We start from the raw sequence: 19,649 nt of genomic DNA on the forward strand, positions 1-19,649 counted from the left end.
TTCTTACCAATAGTGGAAAACTTTTTACGAGGAGATTAAAGTAGAATGGAAGAGCAAGGGAGAGAGACAGAGACTGGCTTTACTGGTAAAGTGAAGACCTCGAGAAATAACGCGTGTGTCTGCTGAGCCAGTACGTCTGGCTGGAGTGGTGCTGAGACGTACATGACGAGTGGCCATTCGTCTAAGTCCTTCAGAGGCAGAGCTGGATGTGAATGAAGCACCAGCTGTCATTTTCTGGGTCTTTTCAGCACATTTCCTCTGAAGCGCAATAAACACTAACGTGTACGCCGTTCAGCGTACACGCCACTCTCGGCAGGGCTGTGACAAGAGGTCTGCGCTGGCATCTCCGATGCCCCCAACAAAGTGACAGACGTGTGTTTGCATCTCACAGGAACCTCCCTCCTGGCTCACTTGACTCTTGCACACGCGTGCTGCGAAGGGCCAATGCCAGCAGCCGTCCTCGTGCTCATCATTGTCATGACTCGCAGGGTCCCTTCAACAGCTCTGCCTTCTGTGTTTTAAGTTCCTACATTTAAGCGCCTCGCTGTTTTAAGGACCTAAGTCCGTTGTCTCTGTGCATGCTAACGATTGCCTGTTTTTCCTCCCGCACAGTTCCTTCGGATGTGTTTTTCGTCAATTCGGTGTGGAAGGGGTATTACGAATATTTAGGGAAAAGACAGCCGGTGACTCTGACTGTTGACTGGTTCAATGCGACGAGTAGCAAGGTGAATGCCACCTTTACCGAAGCTTCACGAGGGGAGCTGAAGTTGACAGGTAGGCGCCGAGCACAGATCTGCACTCGTCAGTGTGGCAGCTCCCTCACCATGGGGCAGGGCCCACCTGTGTGAGCACGTGTCCCGTTCCACAGGCTTTGCCTGCGTGCCGCTCGTGGCCCTGTCAGTGCCACGCTAGGGCGTTGCGATTTGCTCTTTGTCAGCATCGCGACACCAGTGTAGGAAAAGGGAACGTCTGCTCAAGGTCGTGCATGTAACCAACCACGTCAGAGACGTGAGGCTGCCGCCCAGGTAGGCACGTGCCAGCATTCCTTCTCTGACATTCTTTTTCTTCCTTTTTGTAACACTAACCCTAAGCCTGGGTGTTCTCATTTTTAGAAAACTCACTTGATCCTGGTGAGTTTTTTTGTTCATCCCACAGTTAGTAAAATAACAGCACCTCTGGTGTAAAGGCCAGATGCTATTTAAGGACTTTATGTATTTTGTCTTCTTCATTCTTACATCAATCCTATAATGTAAGTATTTTTATTAAACAGATTTTTTTGTACCGATTAAAAGAGAGAGGGGGGAACCCTGGAAAACGAAGTGGCCGTCCTAAGGCGGTAGGGCAGAGGTGGCATTTGAACTTAGTGATCAGAAAGAGTCTCCCTCTCGCCCAGTAAGGTCAGATTCACCTTCATGACTAAATCTAGTTGTCTTTTTAATGTAAATTTACATCGCTACTTACAACCATGTATAGGCTCACTCCTAAGTTACCCACAAGCCCCTGGTTCTGAAATCCAAGGAGCCCAAATGGCATCCACTCTCTCACATGATGAATCTTTAGAAAATATGATTGCAGGTCAAATATTTCCCCCAATCCTCACATCTCACTTTTATGCCTCCTTGGATGGGAAAATGTCTAAAAACAGTGCACAAACCCTGGATTTAGGAAAAGCAAAACCATTCACACTCATGGATTTTTAACAGGTAACTGTTTGATCTCAGGGCCACATTCTCGACCCTGTGACTGGATCCAGGATTTAGACCAGGTGTTTGGATCTCAGCAGATAGAGTCAGAAATTTTTAAATGTTCAGATTCCTTAGTCTCACCCCACTGCATTGGCTAATATTTCTCTTTGTGGCATTTGGGATTTTTATTTCCAAAAGAAAATGTTCTGATGTGATTTTGATGCATTTAATCCCCACGGATGAGTCTGGGAGAGCTCTGATCCAGACTCCGGACAGTGTGTGGGTGAAACGCTGTTCCAGCTGAAGGCCCATGGGTACAGACACGTCCTGGCACTCGAATTCTGATTAAGAATGAGAGTGGAGCAAGAAAGGAAACTAAGTTTTACAGAGTGCCAGCCAGGACACTGCTGTCCTCTTGGCGGCTACTGTGTCGTCAGCATAAAAAGAAAACCTTATAAGTATAGATTTTGTCACCTCCACCTCTAGCTTGTAGAACTGGGGTTCCAAATGTTAGAAGTTAAATCAGATACCAAAAACACAGAGCGGCCGGTAGTGTAAATGGACACCAGCCCACATTAAAGCCTTCACGTGGCCAGCCCTTCCTGTCAGCTGCCGTGGACGATGGCTTCCCCTCCGTCCTGTGTGCCTGGCCAGTGGAGACGAATCCTGGGTATTAGAGACGTGCTTCTCTAATCTGAGTTATGGGGTATTAACTGTGGTGTTCTCTGAAACTAACAATGTAATTGTCCCTTGAACTTGTCCTCTCTGCACAGAAGGCACTGGTTCATTATTATTTGTTTATATATTTTTGTTTCCTCCTGTGGAGAGGGAACTGCGAACAATTTGCCTTCTGTACCAACCATGGCATCTCTGGGCAAGAGTACTAAGCAGTCTTCCACTACCTCATGAGTGGCTGGGAGGTGAGACTGTTTACTCACCCTGTGCCCAATCGCTATGGCAACACAGGCGTGGTCATCAAACTTTGTTCACGGTGCCGTCCACGTCATTGTCAACGTGAACTTCATCTTTATAAGTAGCTACATGTGGGATTATGAGCTTTTCTTTCTACAGACTCATGTCCTCAGAAGTGAGTGGAACATAAATAAAAGTTAATGTAATTGAATGCATATTACTTTATGGGATAAAGATGTTGATGTAATTCACCAAAGTGAAGTGGATTATACCCACTCAAGATAGACAGACTTTAATACGTGATTCTAAGGAAAAAGAGATGCTGAAGCTAAAATTTAAAAAATAATAGTAACTTTGTTTTATCTGTGATATTACCACGTCTGTACCATGTATCATTAGCTCTCAGGAATCCCTCTGGTATATGAATAACTGGCTTTGATCTTCTCCTAGGAGTTTACAAGAAGGAGGAGGCCCACTTGCTTCTGAAGTCTTTTCAAATTAAAGGTCCGGTAGACATTTTTGTGAGCAAGTTTGAAAATGACAACTGGGGACTGGATGGTTACGTAAGTACCTCATGTGAGAGTTGTAACAAAGCACAGATTGGCTGGGAGTTACTGTCCGCACAGGGGTGGGGCAGAGAGGGAGAATTCTGGGAGGAGCAGCGTGTATCAGCGCTGCAGAACTCAGCAGCCCCTCCTGCTAAGGGCAGGACCGCTGGACCCCTTCGTTTTGCGATGGATGAAACCTGGTCCTGACATAAGACAAAATCTGTCCCAGAGCAAATGGGCCGCTTCAGGGGACAAAGTGAGAACTTAGGCCCAGGCTGGGTGCTTGCTGACACGACCTCCCGCCATAACAGTGGGGACCAAAATCTCCCCCGGCCGCTGGGAACCACTCTGAAAGTTCTAAAAACTTCATTCCCAGGTCAACAGAGGGATTTCAGACACCCTCTTAATACCCTTCTTTGCAACTTGACCACTTACTTCTGCTCTAATTCATTAACTGACTCAAGGGGACACAGCTGCACATGGCACGCAGCAGCCACTAGTCGTCACACAGAGTGAGTTTTACCTCATATAGGTCACATCTGAACTCACCTGTTTCTCCCCCTTTACAAAGGATAGCTAAACTATGAATATGTTGCGAACTTACTAGTATTTTTGAGATCAAAATGAGAGAATGAAAATGTATAAGTCAGTTGAAATTCACGTCTGTATATTTCAATTTTTAACTATAAATGTGTCACTGAAAGAAATGGCAAAAAATAAAATATTTAACTTGTAATATCTAAATAGGAAAATAACAGGTACGGTTTGATAAGAGAAGAGAATGGTGTTATCTTGTTATTCACTACTTTCTTCCTTTCCATGCCTCTCAGGTCTCATCAGGACTTGAAAGAGGAGGATTTACTTTCCAAGGTGATATACATGGAAAAGACTTTGGGAAATTCAAGCTCGAAAGGCAAGGTAAACTGCCCCAATGTTATGTTTAAAGCAAATATCATGTTGGGCTTTAAATGATTCTGCAGAGAAGTAATGGAAGAGGCCAGGACTGTCAAAGAAAGAAACAAAAATAATGGGAGAGACTAACGTGTTACAACTGAATGAAAAAACAAACAAAAAACTTCCTTTGATTAGCAAAATAGACAATAATACAAAGACGGAAAAATGCAAAAAAATATGCCAGATGTGGAACTAATAGCCTTAATTTATAAAGAGATATTAAAATTAGGATGGGACAGAAACATACAACTCAAATAAAGAGTTAAGCAGACTACATTACCCTAAGAAAAGTGTAAGTGAGAATAATTTTAAGTGGCCAACAAGCAATGAGAAGAGTTTCAATTTCAAAACTATGTACTGTGGACACAAAGATAGATCATTGTTTTAGTTATCAAAATTCAAAGGTTTCAAAAAACGGCTTTGGTGGATAGTAGAAATAGACACTTGGGTGTTCAATTCTGGTGGGTGTTTGAGAGATACGTACAACTTGGCAATACTCTTTCATCCAGCAAGTGTATCTCTAGAATTTTTAATCAGATAAGTATGAACATTGTGCTTTGCATATGCAGGTATGTCTAAAAGAGGACTGTTTTGAATAGTTGAAATTAGAAACAATCTCTACGTCCCACACATGTATTCTAAAGGAACTGCATAAATAAATACGTTATGTTACACTGTGTATTAAATTAGATAGAAAACACGTCCAGTCAGTACAGTAGTTCATGAAAGGAATAAGGACTGTATGCCACTGTGGAAAGATGATTTACATGATGAAATATTCCAAAGGAAATGTATACCAACCTGTATGTTATCATACTTCAAAAAGCGTGATCAAAAAGGGTAATTAATCATATAATGCTCTAATTCTACCATTCCAAACTCAGTATACTTAAATAGAAGCGCTTTAAAGTATAATGGCAGAAATGGCTGAGACGATCTTTTAAATTGGATTATATTATTTTGCGGGAATGAAGTAGAGTAAATGCATTAGATCAACACTCACAATGGGTAAAGTTTCCTCTTGCTGTACACCAAATTCTGTAGTTGTTTGCCAGCTTTCTCTCTCTGGTAATGAAGGATACTGCAGCAAGCTGTATAGGAGTCTCTGAAGATAGCTACGCTTACTCATCCAGTGAACCTGACATGACCTGTCACTTTGTTACTGCAAATTTTCTATGCATTATCCCATTTCTTTTTAATCTAACAAAATTCCAGCTTGCTTTAACAAGTAATCTTTATTCTTATGTGAGGATGAGCTTATTGTCAGGAAAAACAATTTGGCTCACAAAATAATTTGAATCACAAGCAAATCTCCCATTTAAATAATTAGAAAAATCTATGTTTCAGTAATGCTTCAAAACAACCATTCATGTCAGAGTTATGGCTAAAACCCATTTTTATGGATAAAAATAAGCAACCTCTTAATTGTCTCCAGTCAGTAGATAAACTGGAAAAAAAATGTTGAAACCAACTTAGTGTGAAAGACAACTTTAATGCAGAAGCATGTGTAAGAAACTGACCACTAGGTTGATTTCCCCATTAAAATTAAATAACCCCCCCCCACACACACACAACAAACAGAATGGGAGAAAATATATGCAAATCATGTATCTGATAAGGCTTGTATCTAAAACTTATAAAGACTTTTATGGCTCACTAGTTGAGGCAAGGAACCTAACTAAAAAATGGGCAAAGGATCTGAATGGACTGTTCTCCAAAGGTACACACGTGGCCAATAAGCACACAGAAGGATACCCCCCACCATTACCCATCAGGGAAACGCAAACCAAACCCACAGTGAGTCCCCGTTTCACATCCCTTGGATGGCTATGATAAAAGGACAACAGTGATGTACAGAAATGGGAACTCTTGTGCTCTGCTGATGGGATATAAAGATGGCATAGCTCCTATGGAAAACAGTCTGGTAGTTCCTCAAATAGTTAAGTATAGAGTTGCCATAAACCCAGCAATTTCACTCCTAATGTACAGCCAACAGAACTGAAAACATATGTTCATAGAAAAATGTGTACACAGATGCTTATGACAGCATTATTCCTAACAGCTCCATACAGTGGAATATTATCTTGAAAATATTGTGCTGAGGAAAATGTCATTCATAAAAAATGCAGATTTATACAGTCATAGTAGGGGACTTTAACACCCCACTGACACCAATGGACAGGTCCTCCAGACAGAAAATCAACACAGAAACAGCAGCCTTAAATGACACTAGACCAGATTAATTTAATTGATATTTTTAAAGCATGTCACCCCAAAGCAGCAGAATATACATTCTTTTTAAGTGCACATGGAAGATAGACCACATGTTAGGCCACAAAAGAAGTCTTAATAAATTTAATAAGATTGAAATCACATCAAGCATCTTCTCTAACCACAGAGGTATGAAACGAGAAATCAATTACAAGAAAAAACAAAAACTGTAAAACACACAAACTTATGAAAACTAAATAACATGCTAGTAAATGATGAATAGGTCAACAATGAGATCAAGGAAGAAATCAAAAGATACTTTGAGAGAAACAAAAATGAAAGCACAATGACCCAAAATCTATGGGACACAGCGAAAGCAGTCCTAAGAGGGAAATTCATAGCGATGCAGGCCTACCTAAAGAAACAGGAACTATCTCAAATCAACAGTCTATCTTTACATCGAAAGGAACTGGAAAAAGAACACCAAACTAAGCCAAAAGGGACTGCAAGGAAGGAAATAATAGAGACCAGAGTGGAAATAAATGAAATAGAGACGAAAAAACAATGCAGAAGATCATTGAAACCAAGAGCTGTTTTTTAGAAAAGATAAACAAAACCTTTAACCAGATTCATCAAGAAAAAAAGAGAGAGGACCCAAATAAATAAAATCAGAGAAAAAGAGAAGTTATAACCAATACCACAGAAATACAAAAAAAAAAAAAAAGTTCAGAAAATATGATGAGCAACTATATGCCAACAAATTTGACAATTTGGAAGAAATGGATAAATTCCTAGAAGCATACAATCTTCCAAGGCTGAATCCAGAAGAAACAGAAAATCTGAACAGACTGATTACTACCAACAAAATTGAATCAGTAATCAACAAGCTCCCAACAAACAAAATTCCTGGACCAAACGGCTTCACAGGTGAATTTTACCAAACATTCAAAAAAGAATTAACACCTATTCTCCTCAAACTATTCCAAAAAATTCAGGAGCAGGGAAAGCTACCAAGCTCATTTTACAAGGCCACTATTACCCTGATCCCAACCAGACAAAGACAATACAAAAAAAAAAGAAAACTATAGACCAATATCCCTAATAAATATAGGTGCAAAAATCTTCAATAAAATATTAGCAAACTGTGTTCAGCAATACATTAAAAAGTTCATACACTACAGTCAAGAAGGATTCATTCCTGGTATGCAAGGTTGGTTCAAATTATGCAAATCAGTTAACGGGATATACACATAAATAAAATGAAAACTATAAATCACATGATCATATCAATAGATAAGAAAAAGCATTTGACAAAAATCCAACATCCATTTATGATAAAAACTCTCAGCAAAGTGGGAATAGAGGGAATGTACCTCAACGTAATAAACACCTGATATGGAAAACCCACAGCTAACATCATACTCAATGGAGAAAAGCTAAAACCATTCCCCCTAAGATCAGGAACAAGACAAGGTTGCCCACTTTCTCCACTTCTATTCAACATAATGCTGGAAGTTCTAGCCACAGCAATCAGACAAGAAAAAGAAATAAAAGGCATCCCAATCGGTAAGGAGGAAGTAAAACTGTCATTACATGCAGATAGCATGATACTATAGAGAGAGAACCCCAAAGATTCCACAAGAAAACTATTTTAACTGATAAATTAATTCAGTAAAGTAGCAGGATACAAAATTAATATTCAGAAATTGGTTGCATTTTTATACACCAATAACAAACTATCAGAATGAAAAATTAAGAAAACAATCCCATTTGTAAATGCATCAAAAAAATACCTAGGAATAAATTTAACCAAGGAATTAAAGACCTGTACTCAGAAAATTATAAGACATTGATGAGATAAATTAAAGTAGATACAAATATCATGGTATAGGAAACACATACCATGTTCATAGGTAGGAAGAATTAATATATTAGGTTGGTGCAAAGTAATTGCAATTTAAAGGTTAAAAATAATTGCAAAAACTGCAGTTACTTTTGCACCAACCTAATAGTTAAAATGTCCATTCTATCCAAAGCAAATATAAATTCAGTGCAGTCCCTATCAAAACACCAATGACAGTTTTCACAGAACTAGAACAAATAATTCTAAAATTTATATGGAATTATAAAAAACCCCAAACAGCCTCGGCAATCCTGAGAAATAAGAACAAAGTTGGAGGTATCACGTTACCTGATATCAAATTATGCTACAAGTCTTTAGTAATCAAAACAGCATGGTGCTGGCATAAAAACAGACAGATAGATCAATGGAACAGAGAGCCCAGAAATAAATCCATGCCTATATAGTCCTTTAATCTACAACAATGGAAGCAAGAATTTACGTTGGGGTAAAGATAGTGTATTTAATGAATGTTGCTGGGGAAATTGGACAGATAAATGCAAAAAAATGACAATCACTTTATGCCATTTACAAGAATAAACTCAAAATGGATTAAAGACTTAAATGTAAGACCCAAAACCATAAAACTTCTAGAAGAAAATATAGGAAGTAAACTCAGACATTACCCTTAGTAATATTTTTACTGAAACATCTGCTCAGGAAAGGGGAACAAAAGAAAAAAAATAAACAAATGGGACTATATCAAACTAAAAAGTTTTTTCATGCAAAAGGAAACCATCAACAAAACCAATAGACATTGTACTGAATGGGAGAAGATATTTGCCAATGATAAAGGGTTAATATACCAAATTTATAAAATACTCATACAACTCAACACCAAATAAACAAACAACCCAATTAAAAAATGGGCGGAGGATATCAAGAGAGATTTCTCCAAAGAGGACATACAGATGGCCAATAGACATATGAAAAGATGCTCAATGTCACCAATCATCAGAGAAATGCAAATAAAAACCTCCATGAGATATCAACTTACTCCTGTCAGAATGGCTATCATTAATAAATCAACAAACAACAAGTGTTGGCAAGGATGTGGAGAAAAGGAAACCCTTGTGCACTGTTGGTGGCATTGTAGATTGTTGCAGTCACTTACGGAAAACAGTATGGAGGTTGCTAAAAAAATTAAAAATAGAACTACCTTATTACCCACAGTTCCACTCCTGGGTATCTATCCAAAGAAATCCAAAACACTAATTCAAAAAAATATATGCACCTCTATCTTTACTGCAGGGCCATTCACAATAGCCAAGATATGGAAACCAAAATGCCCATCAATAGACGATTGGATAAAGAAAATGTGGTAAATTTATACAGTGGAGTATTACTCAGCCATAAAAAAGAATGAAATCTTACATTTGCAACATGGATGGACCTAGAGAATATTATGCTAAGTGAAAATAAGTCAGACAGAGAAAGACAAATACCATATGAGCTCACTTATATGTGGATTCTAAAGAACAGAACAAACAAACAAACAAACAAAACAGAAATAGAGATACAGAGAACAAACTAGTTCCTAGATGGGACAGGGGTCGAGGGATGGGGGAGAAGATGAAGGGATTACTAAGTACAAATTGGTAGTCAAAAAATACTCATGGGGATGGAAATACAGAATGGGGAATATAATCAATTATGTAAAGACTATGTAGGGTGTCAGATGGGTGCTGGACTTCTCGGGGGATCACTTCATAGACTGTGTATATGCCTGACCACTGCGCTGTACACCTGAGACTAATATAAAATAATGCTGAATGTCAACTAAAATACATACATTGTCACGGGATGTGGAGTACAGCATAGGGAACAGAGTCAATGGTATTGTAACAGCTGTATACGATGTCAGAGGGGTAGTAGACTTGGGGGGTTATCACTTTGTGAGGGGTGTAAATGTCTAACCATTATGTTGATTGTACGTCTGAAACTAATTTAAAAATATTTTTAAAAATGCAGATTTAGTGACTCCATTTCTGTGAAATGTCAGAACTGGCAAATGTTTGACAGAAAGTGTGTCAGTGGTTGCCAGGGGCTGGAGGTTGGGGTAGGGGGTTGGTGAAGAATGACTACTACAGGGTACTGGGTTTATTTTAGGGGAGAAAACAGTGTTCTAGAACTAGATTGTGGTGACGATTGCAACACTGTGAGCATACTGAAAACCCTTGAATTAATTGTGTGTGTGCTCTAAGTGGGTGAATGTCATAATATGAGAATTTCTTCAAATAATGCTCTTTAAAAATGGAATGAAAAAAAAATTAATGGAATTACCTAGCTTATAAGTGAAAAGTGAAAAGATGCTCACCCTCATTCTGAAATGAAGAAATGCAAGTGAGAAAATAAGTAGATGCCATGTGTGATTCATCAGAGTAGCAGTAGGAGCAGAAGTAGTAACAATACAAAGCAGGAGGGACCAGGGAAGAGGGTGGGGGTGGGAGAAGCGAGGGAGAGGGAGGGGAGGGTAAGAGGTGGACATCACACAGCTGTCCTCATGTTCTCGTAGCGGCCCTCATAACATAATGGTTGAGATGAGATGGGGGCACCTTTGGAGGGCAAATTAGGTACAGCAACACCAAACATTTCAAATTCAGTTAGGCAAGGATTTGACTTCTTACAACCCGTTCTGTAAATTTAGACTGCTGCGGATGTATACTGACAGAAAAAGGATTACATGGCATCTTCCTAGGAAAACACTGAATGAAGTGGCCTAAAGGTCCTTTAAAACTAGCCTGACTACATCCCGCGTGTCCAGTTACGAGAATACTGTACAGATAATAACGTTCAGTCTAATTCATATGTGCTGATGGAAGAACCTCAATACTATGTGGTTAAGTTGAGAAAGCCACATACAGAAAATGTAACTTAATATGCCCAGCTTTTAGAAAAATATTAAGAGAGACAGTCGTAAGTACTAACACTACGTTGCTGGCAGGGCACTAAAAATAAAACAAAACCTGTTAGCATAATGAGCAAGAAGTGACCCTTATTTCCATTTTCTATTATTAATTTTCATATATTTGTATGCCACTTTAATTAATATCATGTACATACATTGTGCTTTACGTTATTCAAACAAGGGTCAATAACTGGAACTCACCGGGGTCTCCAGGCAGCCTAATGATTTCAGAGGAAGGCCAGTGTGGAATTCACAAGTCCTTCTCTTGTGTGGCTGTCGGGACATGAAGGGCCTGTGTCATGCAGGTCTCCAGTCCTGACAGGGACTGTGAGCTCCGTGACGGCCAAAACTATTGGGTCTTGTTTGCAGAAAATACCTTTGGTGAATTTAAGCAGAACACAGATGGATTAGAACTAGAACGAGGCGAGGAGACAGTTACAGAAACCTGGAGAATGAGGTGTGGCCTCGTCATGGAAACCAGTGGGAGCTCAAACTTGACAAGCAGCAGCGCTGGTTTCCATCTCGCCAAGTGCTGAGCCCCCGCTGGGTTCTAGCTTCCGTTGTCGGCACGGGTTCCAGAGCAGAGCTGGCCGAGCCAGCCCAGCATCCGGAGCTGACCTTCCTTCCAGCATCGTGGGTCCCAAGGAAGTGTCACTAGGTGCCAGGCATCTCTCTGAGGAGCTGAGGTGTCCTGACACGTCATCGTCACAACAGGCCCTTGGAGGCCGCAGCGGCTTCGCTCTGCTCACTTGCCGTCACCTGGACGCTGGGTGCTGAGATGACAGAGCTAAGTGTCTGGCCCTTTAGCCTCGCCTGCAGGTCCCGGGTGCACCTGAAAAGGGAAAATTAAATCTGATTCATACATACTAATACAAAAGGGTCTCCAGAAGACACGCTTAGGTGACAAAGAGCCAACAGCAATGACCACGTAAACCTACCAGGCCATAGGATGGGGGAGTAGCACAAGCTGCATTTATAGACGCTTCTGACGACTGTTATTTCTATAGTTTTACATGAAAAGCCAAGCATTTTTATTTAAAAGCTATTAAAAAAATACTTTTAGCATTTGATTTTTTGCATCCATGGTTTGTAAAAACAAATGAAGCAAAGCTTCTCTTTCTGTTTACTACCTCGTAAATTCTGCACCTGAACTGCTAATACCAGGCCAGCTTCTTTTTAACTACTCTGCTAGGTTCACGTGACGCAATCATGATTCCCTACACACGTGCATTGGAGAATCTGTGTGATTAAGCCAAATACATTTCAAAACCGTACTTTATAGTGAACTCTTCAGAACAAACTTGCTCGTTTGGCAATCATCAGTAATCGTTTTCTGATTTGAACGTTCCATGTTTGCATGGCTCACAGCGCCACGTGTGTACGTGTCACTGCGGAGGTGTGACTGCAGCGTCAGTGCTCACCCCACAATGTTAGAGAAGCTGACACCCGCCTTCCCTTCTGATGTGTGGAAACCGCATTTTCTCATCCTTTTGGGTTCTCATAGAAACAACATTGAGCTGCCTTCTTTGAGTATTTCTATACTCTGTAATGAATTTTGCAATCTACCTAAAAGAACAGATTAGGTAACACAGTCACATATAGAGAGTGTGACGTCATTTACGTCGAGACCTGAACTATGCAACAAGTTCCGTGACTTATGTTTGGCTGAGCCTGTGCCTTAGGAAAGGAGAAAACAGCAAATTCTACCCATCTCTGTATCTAGATAAAGGCATATGGATGCTTTTCAGTTAGCTTTTATGCACATGCAAATATCTGTAACTAGGCAGAAGTCAGAAGGTGCAACACCCCTTTCGTCTTCCTTACCTGGGGAGTGGCAGACTTTCATAGTCCCACTAAGGAGTAATCAGGTTTTGTGTCGTGGTCGTTAAGATGGATATTAATATCTTTGGGAAAAAGAGTATCAGTTGGTTCCGTATGGAATTGCATCTCCTGCGTCACGTAGAATTTATATCCATTTACAAAGTGTAGCATAAATGCGTCTGTTTAAGCACAAGTCCAGTTACTACAAACTGAACAGTCCTTTTGTTTTCCAGACCCCCTAAGCTCTGACCGAGACTCTTCACAGCATTACCACGGCACCAGCAGTGGGTCTGTCGCAGCTGCCATCCTGGTCCCGTTCCTCGCCCTAATTTTATCAGGGTTTGCATTTTACCTCTACAAACACAGGTACCGTAGAAACACCATTTGTTTGCACTGCGATTGTAAATATTGGCGTAATGGGTGTGGGCCCTCACACTCACACACGTGTCTTCTGCTGCTATGTGATCGTCTCTGGTCCACGAAGCATGCCCGTACGGGAAAGTTTTGTTGTTTTCTTTATTTGCTGCGAGTTTTCAGCAAGACACCCGAAAGGCTGCACTATGTCTGGAAGACAAAGGACGGCTCTGATCGCATGGCTACAGGAGAACAGCTCTTAAGCCCGAGACTTCTAAACCCGTGGGGTCTTGTAGTTCTCTGTTTCGGTGCCAGCTGAGGAATGTGGGGGTTTTGCAGCAGCAGCAAGCCCTGCCCGGTCACCCCACCACTTCACATGTCCATTTTCTGAGCTCTTGCCACCTGCCCAGGGAACACACCAATCCATTAGCTCTCTCTCCACTCGTTCTTCCCCTCTACACATCTAAAAATGCTTTCACGAGTTGGCACGGTACTTCTTCAGATGAAACCTTGTCTCTGCTCCTTATGGAGCTTCTCTCTTTACGGCTATGCTTGGAGTCCCAGGTTCCTTACTCACCATGTCCACGTGACCTGTCCAGGGTCCCTGAGTCTGATCCAACTCGGTCACGTTTCCTTGGCAAGTAGGGGATGGTGGTAACTCGTGACTTGGGAAAAGAAATGACAATTTCAGCCAGGACAGAGCTCCATTAACGTTTGGCTGAATTTGTTTACCCACTTTTGCTATTGGAGCATTTTCAGGTTTGTTGTCAAAGGCTTCTCCAGTTCCTAGAACTGTTGCAGATGGCTTTTCTGCTGACAGAAGCTGGTTCTCTGAGAGTCACACACTTTTTAGTTCCCATTTTCTTAATCAACATATGGTAACTTAAGGAAATCCACTAGTAATCACTAAAAAAGAAGTTTCTTTACACCCGTGTCAAATGATGTTTTTACTAGTGTGGTTATTTACATTAAAGTTGTGCTCTTACCACCTGGCCTATTCCTAGTCGGAATAAGCGAATTCTTAGGAACCACTTCTGTTTTTAAAGCCCTCTCCATCATGACCAGCCACCAAGTACCAACAGCGCATGCCACTGTGTGAGGGTGTGTAGCCCAGCCGCTTGCAGGCACCTTTTCTGCACATTCCCTGCGGGCTGAGGAATCATTTCATGCACACGGTCCCAGCTGACTTGCTTTTTTCCCGTGAAACCAGGGCCCTAACGGTATGTCCCTCTCTTCCCTTTAGAACAAGACCAAAAGTTCAATACAATGGCTATGCTGGACATGAAAACAGCAACGGACAAGCTTCGTTTGAAAACCCCATGTATGATACAAACTTAAAACCCACAGAAGCCAAGGCTGTGCGGTTTGACACGACTCTGAACACAGTGTGTACAGTGGTATAGCCCTCAGTGCCCGCAGGACTGACCCATAGCCATACCTCGGATGGACAAGCAGCCATTCCTTTGGTGCCATAGCCCACCCTCCTTCTCCTGTCTGCTTTGCTGCAGCGAACGTCACGGCTTCTCCCGGCACCCACGCGGCGGGAGCGGCAGGCCCCACGTGCCGAGTCTTCGGGGCCAGAACTGCACCCATGTCTTCATCCTGGGAGTGGATTCCGAATGCCTGCCGCGCCCACCCGGGGTCGAGGCCGCGTCCAGAGGTCTAGGCCACATCCGGAGATCGAGGCCGTGTCCGTGAGTCTAGGCTGCGCCCGGGAGTCTAGGCCACGTCCTTGAGTCTAAGCCGTGTCCGGAGGTCTAGGCACACGTCCGCGCCAGCGTGCCATCCATCCCCAAAGCCTCCGACCTCCTACTTCTGTGTGACTGGCGCGCCTTTCGGTGCAACTTCCTGGGCACGTGGGTACGGCCCTCGGGGGCAGTGACAAAATGATAGCACCACAGTACGTTGTCATTTTTTTCTTTTTTGTAACCCCCATGAATGCAAGCACTCTGGAAAAAAAAATAAAACTCATGAGAAGACACCTTTGGGGTGGACGCACACCCGGCACACGTGTCACTGCCCTTCCTGACACCTGACAAGCTTTGAGGACTTCAGCCGCCTCGGCATCCATTTCCGGGGCCACGTGCAAGCTTCCCAGTCAGCCGTTCTATTGCAGAATTTCTGATGCACAATTTTTTGCACTAGTGTGTGATGAATGACGAGTAAGATTCTGATAAAAATAAACCACACAGGGTTTCTATACACTCACCCATTGTATTGTAAGCACCCTCTCCCAGTCTCAAGCGCAACATTCCACCTTCCGTGTAGTTGACGTGTTAGGAGAAGAGAAAGTCCCCGGCCGTGGCACAGCTTTGTAAAGGGAATTCGGTATTGGAAAGACTCGCTCTGTTATCTGTCACTTCTTTTAGCTGCGTATGTGTGTTGGATTCGTTGAAGATGTCCAGCAAGAGCAAAAAGAGGCCTTTTCTTTCCCACATGTTTTCTCCTCTTTAGTCCCATCTTCATCCCATTGTTGTCAGCATTTTACGGCTTCGTAGCGGGAGGTCTGCAGCAATTTCTATGTGTTGTGTAAAAATGTGAATAGTAATTTATTTTCAATAGCTCATGACCTTGTGGGTTTTAGCAGCCTTCCCTTTGGCGTTGTGTTTGTCCTGCCCTCTCTGGTGTCCCATTGAAAGACAACGCACGACAGGCGTAGCTTGAACTTGGTGGAAATTATTCAGGATCAGAAGGATTGAAATAGCAAGTGTTTCTCGGGAGGTGAGGAGAAATTACCACACGATTCTTTCATGACGACATAGTTTATAGGTTAGCTTGTTTTTCTTTTCATTCTTTATAATTGCAAATGGAAAGAAAATGTCAGTGATCTTTCAAGTTTAGAATTCATTCCTGGTACATTATAAATTACGGTCTAAAGTAGGCATGATCCCCAGTGTGGACAAAATCAAAACCCGATGTGGAAGATTCAGCAGTGAGAATGTCTGTTGTCACAAGCTCTAAGGCGACATTCTGTTTATTTTTATGTATAATTGTTTGGTAAAAACATTCTGAAAAACATATTTTCTTCCTTGGATTTGAAGTACCTGCCCACCTATGGAGTGTTTCCCTTTCTTGAGTCTGGCTGGCCCCACAGACGTGTCCGGGTGTTCCATTCCCTCCGTTGTAGTGAACATATGCACACCTAGCTTCAGACTTCTAGACTTGTTTGTCTGCTGCATGTTTAAATGCAGGACCTCAAAAGTGAGAAATGAAAAAAAAAATACCATTGTCAGGGTGTCCGCTCCTTTCAGCATTGTGTATTGTGCTTTGAACATGTTAGTCCATCTTCCCACTGGGCACCTATTGTTTGGGCCTCATGCGTGGGAAGGGCACATGCTGTCGGGAAGGCTGACCTCTTCTAGTTCCTTCTTTGCCTTTTGAATCCCACCGTACTATGCTGGATTCTCTGCACGCTTTTCTCTGGCCAACCTGACAACAGGCCCAGAGGCTGGCTTTGCAACCTAGAGCCCTCCGGTTCCTTCTCTTTAGACTAGATGAGGTCAGCCCGAGCCAGGCAGTGGCCGCAGGTGCAACCGGGATGCAGGGAACCGTGAGGGAGGGAGGCTCTGTGCAGGGAGAACAGGGTAATTATGTCTATATTGAGTGTATATATATACATACATACATATATATATACATACATATAAATAGACTGTACATATCAGAGTTTGAGTCACTAAAACAAGACGCCAAGCGCTGACTCCCGAGTCTCAATCCATGTCTCTCGCCCCATGTCGCCGACCTGCTGGCTGGTCAATGGCCTTCCTGCGCCCTGAAGCGACAGGACATCTGCCCAGGAAATCACATATCAGATCAGCTGTTCCTTTCCTTTGTGCGCAAAGTCAAACGTCCTTTGGTTGTCAGATTGAAGCATGTTATTTAAACCAGGACACTTCATGGAATTCTCCCGCAGGAACTTGCCTGGGTCCCCCGAGGGCATGTGCAGGGCTGAGCGGGTCTGCTGGGGGCGGGGCGGCCTGCCAGACTCTTTCCCGACCGAAGGGGACACGCGGGGGCGCGCCCCGCAAACACAGGTCACGCTTCAAAGCTGTTTAAAGTGCTGCTTGTCACACATCTTGCCTTTCTTCAGGCTAGCTGCAATAATTTTTTTCTTCTGTAAAATAGTTTGTAAACAACGACAAAAAAGCTATTATAAAAAAAGGGGAAAAAGAAGGCTGGCATTCTGATCAGGACACCCATCGTCACCCCACTCCGTCTCACCACCCCACCACATGCTGCTGACACGAGTAGGTGCAAAAGACCTTTTTGTACAGAGATATATTTTTTATGAAGAATTTGTAAAATTATTAAATATGCTGTAATTTTTTGATTAATGTAGGTAAATTGTTAAAAAATAAATGTTTTTACAATACAAAACTGTAATTTTCCCAATAATGTACATTGTACCACCTCTAGCTGATTTTCAGTTCCAATCCTATTACACATGTATTAAAATTAAAGTGGCCTGTTAAAATGAACAGTATCTTTTTTGTCAAAAAAAAAAATATAAAGAGAGTGTAATATAGCCTGTGCAATGCCACCTATCTTTAAAGCAAATCAGAGTTCTAATTAAATATTTAATTTTAGATTTCCATTTTCGGTGTGAAGTTATTTGACCTTCCCCGCATGTGTGAGTCTGGTGGAAGAAAAGAGACCAGGAGCGTCGGAAACGAGCTTTGCCTGTGTTTTGAGGGAAGCTCCCCATTTTCTTGAGACGTTACATCACGGTCCTGCTTCACAAAAAGCAGATGGGAAGAGCCGGACACCGCACACCGCAGTGTTGGAACTGACAGGCTTCCTGATGATTTGCCTTAAAATCAATGAGAACTCAGCTCCCTCCAAACCAAAACCAAGCCTTTATTTCTATGCTTAAAAAAATTGTTTTTAAGTTCTTTCTATAAACTTTCACAACACTGAAAAATGACCCAGAAGAAGAGTGGTGACAGATTTAACGGACGTTCCAAACATCACAGAAACACCTCGCAGGTAGCCCTTAAAACCCACGGCCCGCGGCCCTCCCTCCGCTTCTGGGCTGAGAGAAAGCAGAGGGCTTCAGAGTCCTCCGTGGCCCAATAAGCTGAGTGTCTTGCAGTTAAACAGAGTGACAATACTAATTTTCCTGAGAGTCGAGTTATTACAAAATGAAAACCAACTAATCCCAGTAATTTAAAAAGCGCCCACAGTGGCTTCAAAGTTTTGACATCCAGCTTAGAGACTATCTCCACACCTCAGCAAATTGTTCAGCCGCCGTGGATTGAGGAGCTGCTGTGCACCAGCTGCCGTGCCCAATGGCTGGCGTGCGTTCAGGTGAGCCTCGTTACCTGGCCTTGCACGTTTGACTGTGTGCACGTTACAGATGACGAAGCAGGAATTCAGAGCAAGGCAGTGCTGACAGAGGTCAGTCACCTCGTCAACATTCTCTTTCACTGAGACAATCGCATGGTGAAATTCAGTGACATGCCCTTTTTCTGCGATTGAAGTTTTCCTGTCATTCCAACTATACATATTTTTTGTGCTTCATTTGGTTAACTATTGCTACAGTTAAGGATGGCAGGAGAAATCCATACTGCATACTATAGTTTCAATGTCCTCCCAAATTGCTCCTACATGATAGGATCTCAGGAAGTACTTGACAAATTAAGTGGGAACGTGGAGCTCCGCAATTTCCCTCTGGCTCTCTGTCCAATTCACTGAGGGTACGAGGGCTTCGCTCTTCAACGACCTTCCACCTGGGCATCTGGAAAGTTGATTTGACACTTGGTCTGAACATGTGTCCCACGTCCAGTAGTTAGCATGTGGCAGAGTGACCGCACAGAGTAGATCCTCAAATAGCAGCTGAGTGGGAACCAAGGGTAGAGGGCTGTCACCCACACTGCCGGACCCTGGGGGACCCTGAGCCTCACACCCTCTCTGAGCCCTGTAGTGACTCGGGGGCTCACTTGTGTGAGTGCAGCTCACTGACCTGCCCTTTGCCCTGCGGGAGGGGCTTCCACAGCGTTCTGGGCTTTCCAGCACGTAAAGGAGGCGCACGCACTGAGAACAGGAGCCCCGACGTCTCTGACATGGCTGCTTACGAAACCTGGCATGTCTCCCCTTTTCTTGTGGCCATAGCGCCCAGCTGCCCCTGGGAAGCCACTCCCCCCATGACAGTCAGTTTGGGTGGGATGCCAACCCTGATTTTGCACCTGTCCCCAAGCCAGGGCGAACGCCTCTCCTGGGAAAGGGAGCCTTGGGCAGGGTGACACGCATTGGACACATGTGGCCGAATTCACGCGGACCCTGCCCCATTCCACCCGGAGACCAGCCCGGCCCTGTCTTCCCACCCCGGCCCTCATTCCCAGGGCCTCACACTGGGC

General features: G+C 42.7%; 1 protein-coding gene across 4 annotated transcripts in view; it reads left to right on the forward strand.

Annotated features, from left to right (window-relative positions):
* Positions 1 to 17,881, forward strand: part of CSMD1 (CUB and Sushi multiple domains 1) — a 1,600,646-nt gene extending 1,582,765 nt beyond the window's left edge. For all 4 annotated transcript variants that reach the window (XM_081046432.1, XM_081046429.1, XM_081046430.1 and 1 more), the window contains 5 exons: positions 613 to 774; positions 3,048 to 3,160; positions 3,976 to 4,063; positions 13,173 to 13,305; positions 14,537 to 17,881. In XM_081046432.1, the coding sequence (XP_080902558.1) occupies positions 613 to 774; positions 3,048 to 3,160; positions 3,976 to 4,063; positions 13,173 to 13,305; positions 14,537 to 14,696 (656 nt within the window). In that variant the 3' untranslated portion in view covers positions 14,697 to 17,881. The remainder of the gene's footprint in view (positions 1 to 612; positions 775 to 3,047; positions 3,161 to 3,975; positions 4,064 to 13,172; positions 13,306 to 14,536) is intronic.
* The last annotated feature ends 1,768 nt before the right edge of the window (positions 17,882 to 19,649 follow it).

The sequence above is a fragment of the Rhinolophus hipposideros genome (assembly GCF_964194185.1).
Source record: "Rhinolophus hipposideros genome assembly, chromosome: 4".
Taxonomy (NCBI): domain Eukaryota; kingdom Metazoa; phylum Chordata; class Mammalia; order Chiroptera; family Rhinolophidae; genus Rhinolophus; species Rhinolophus hipposideros.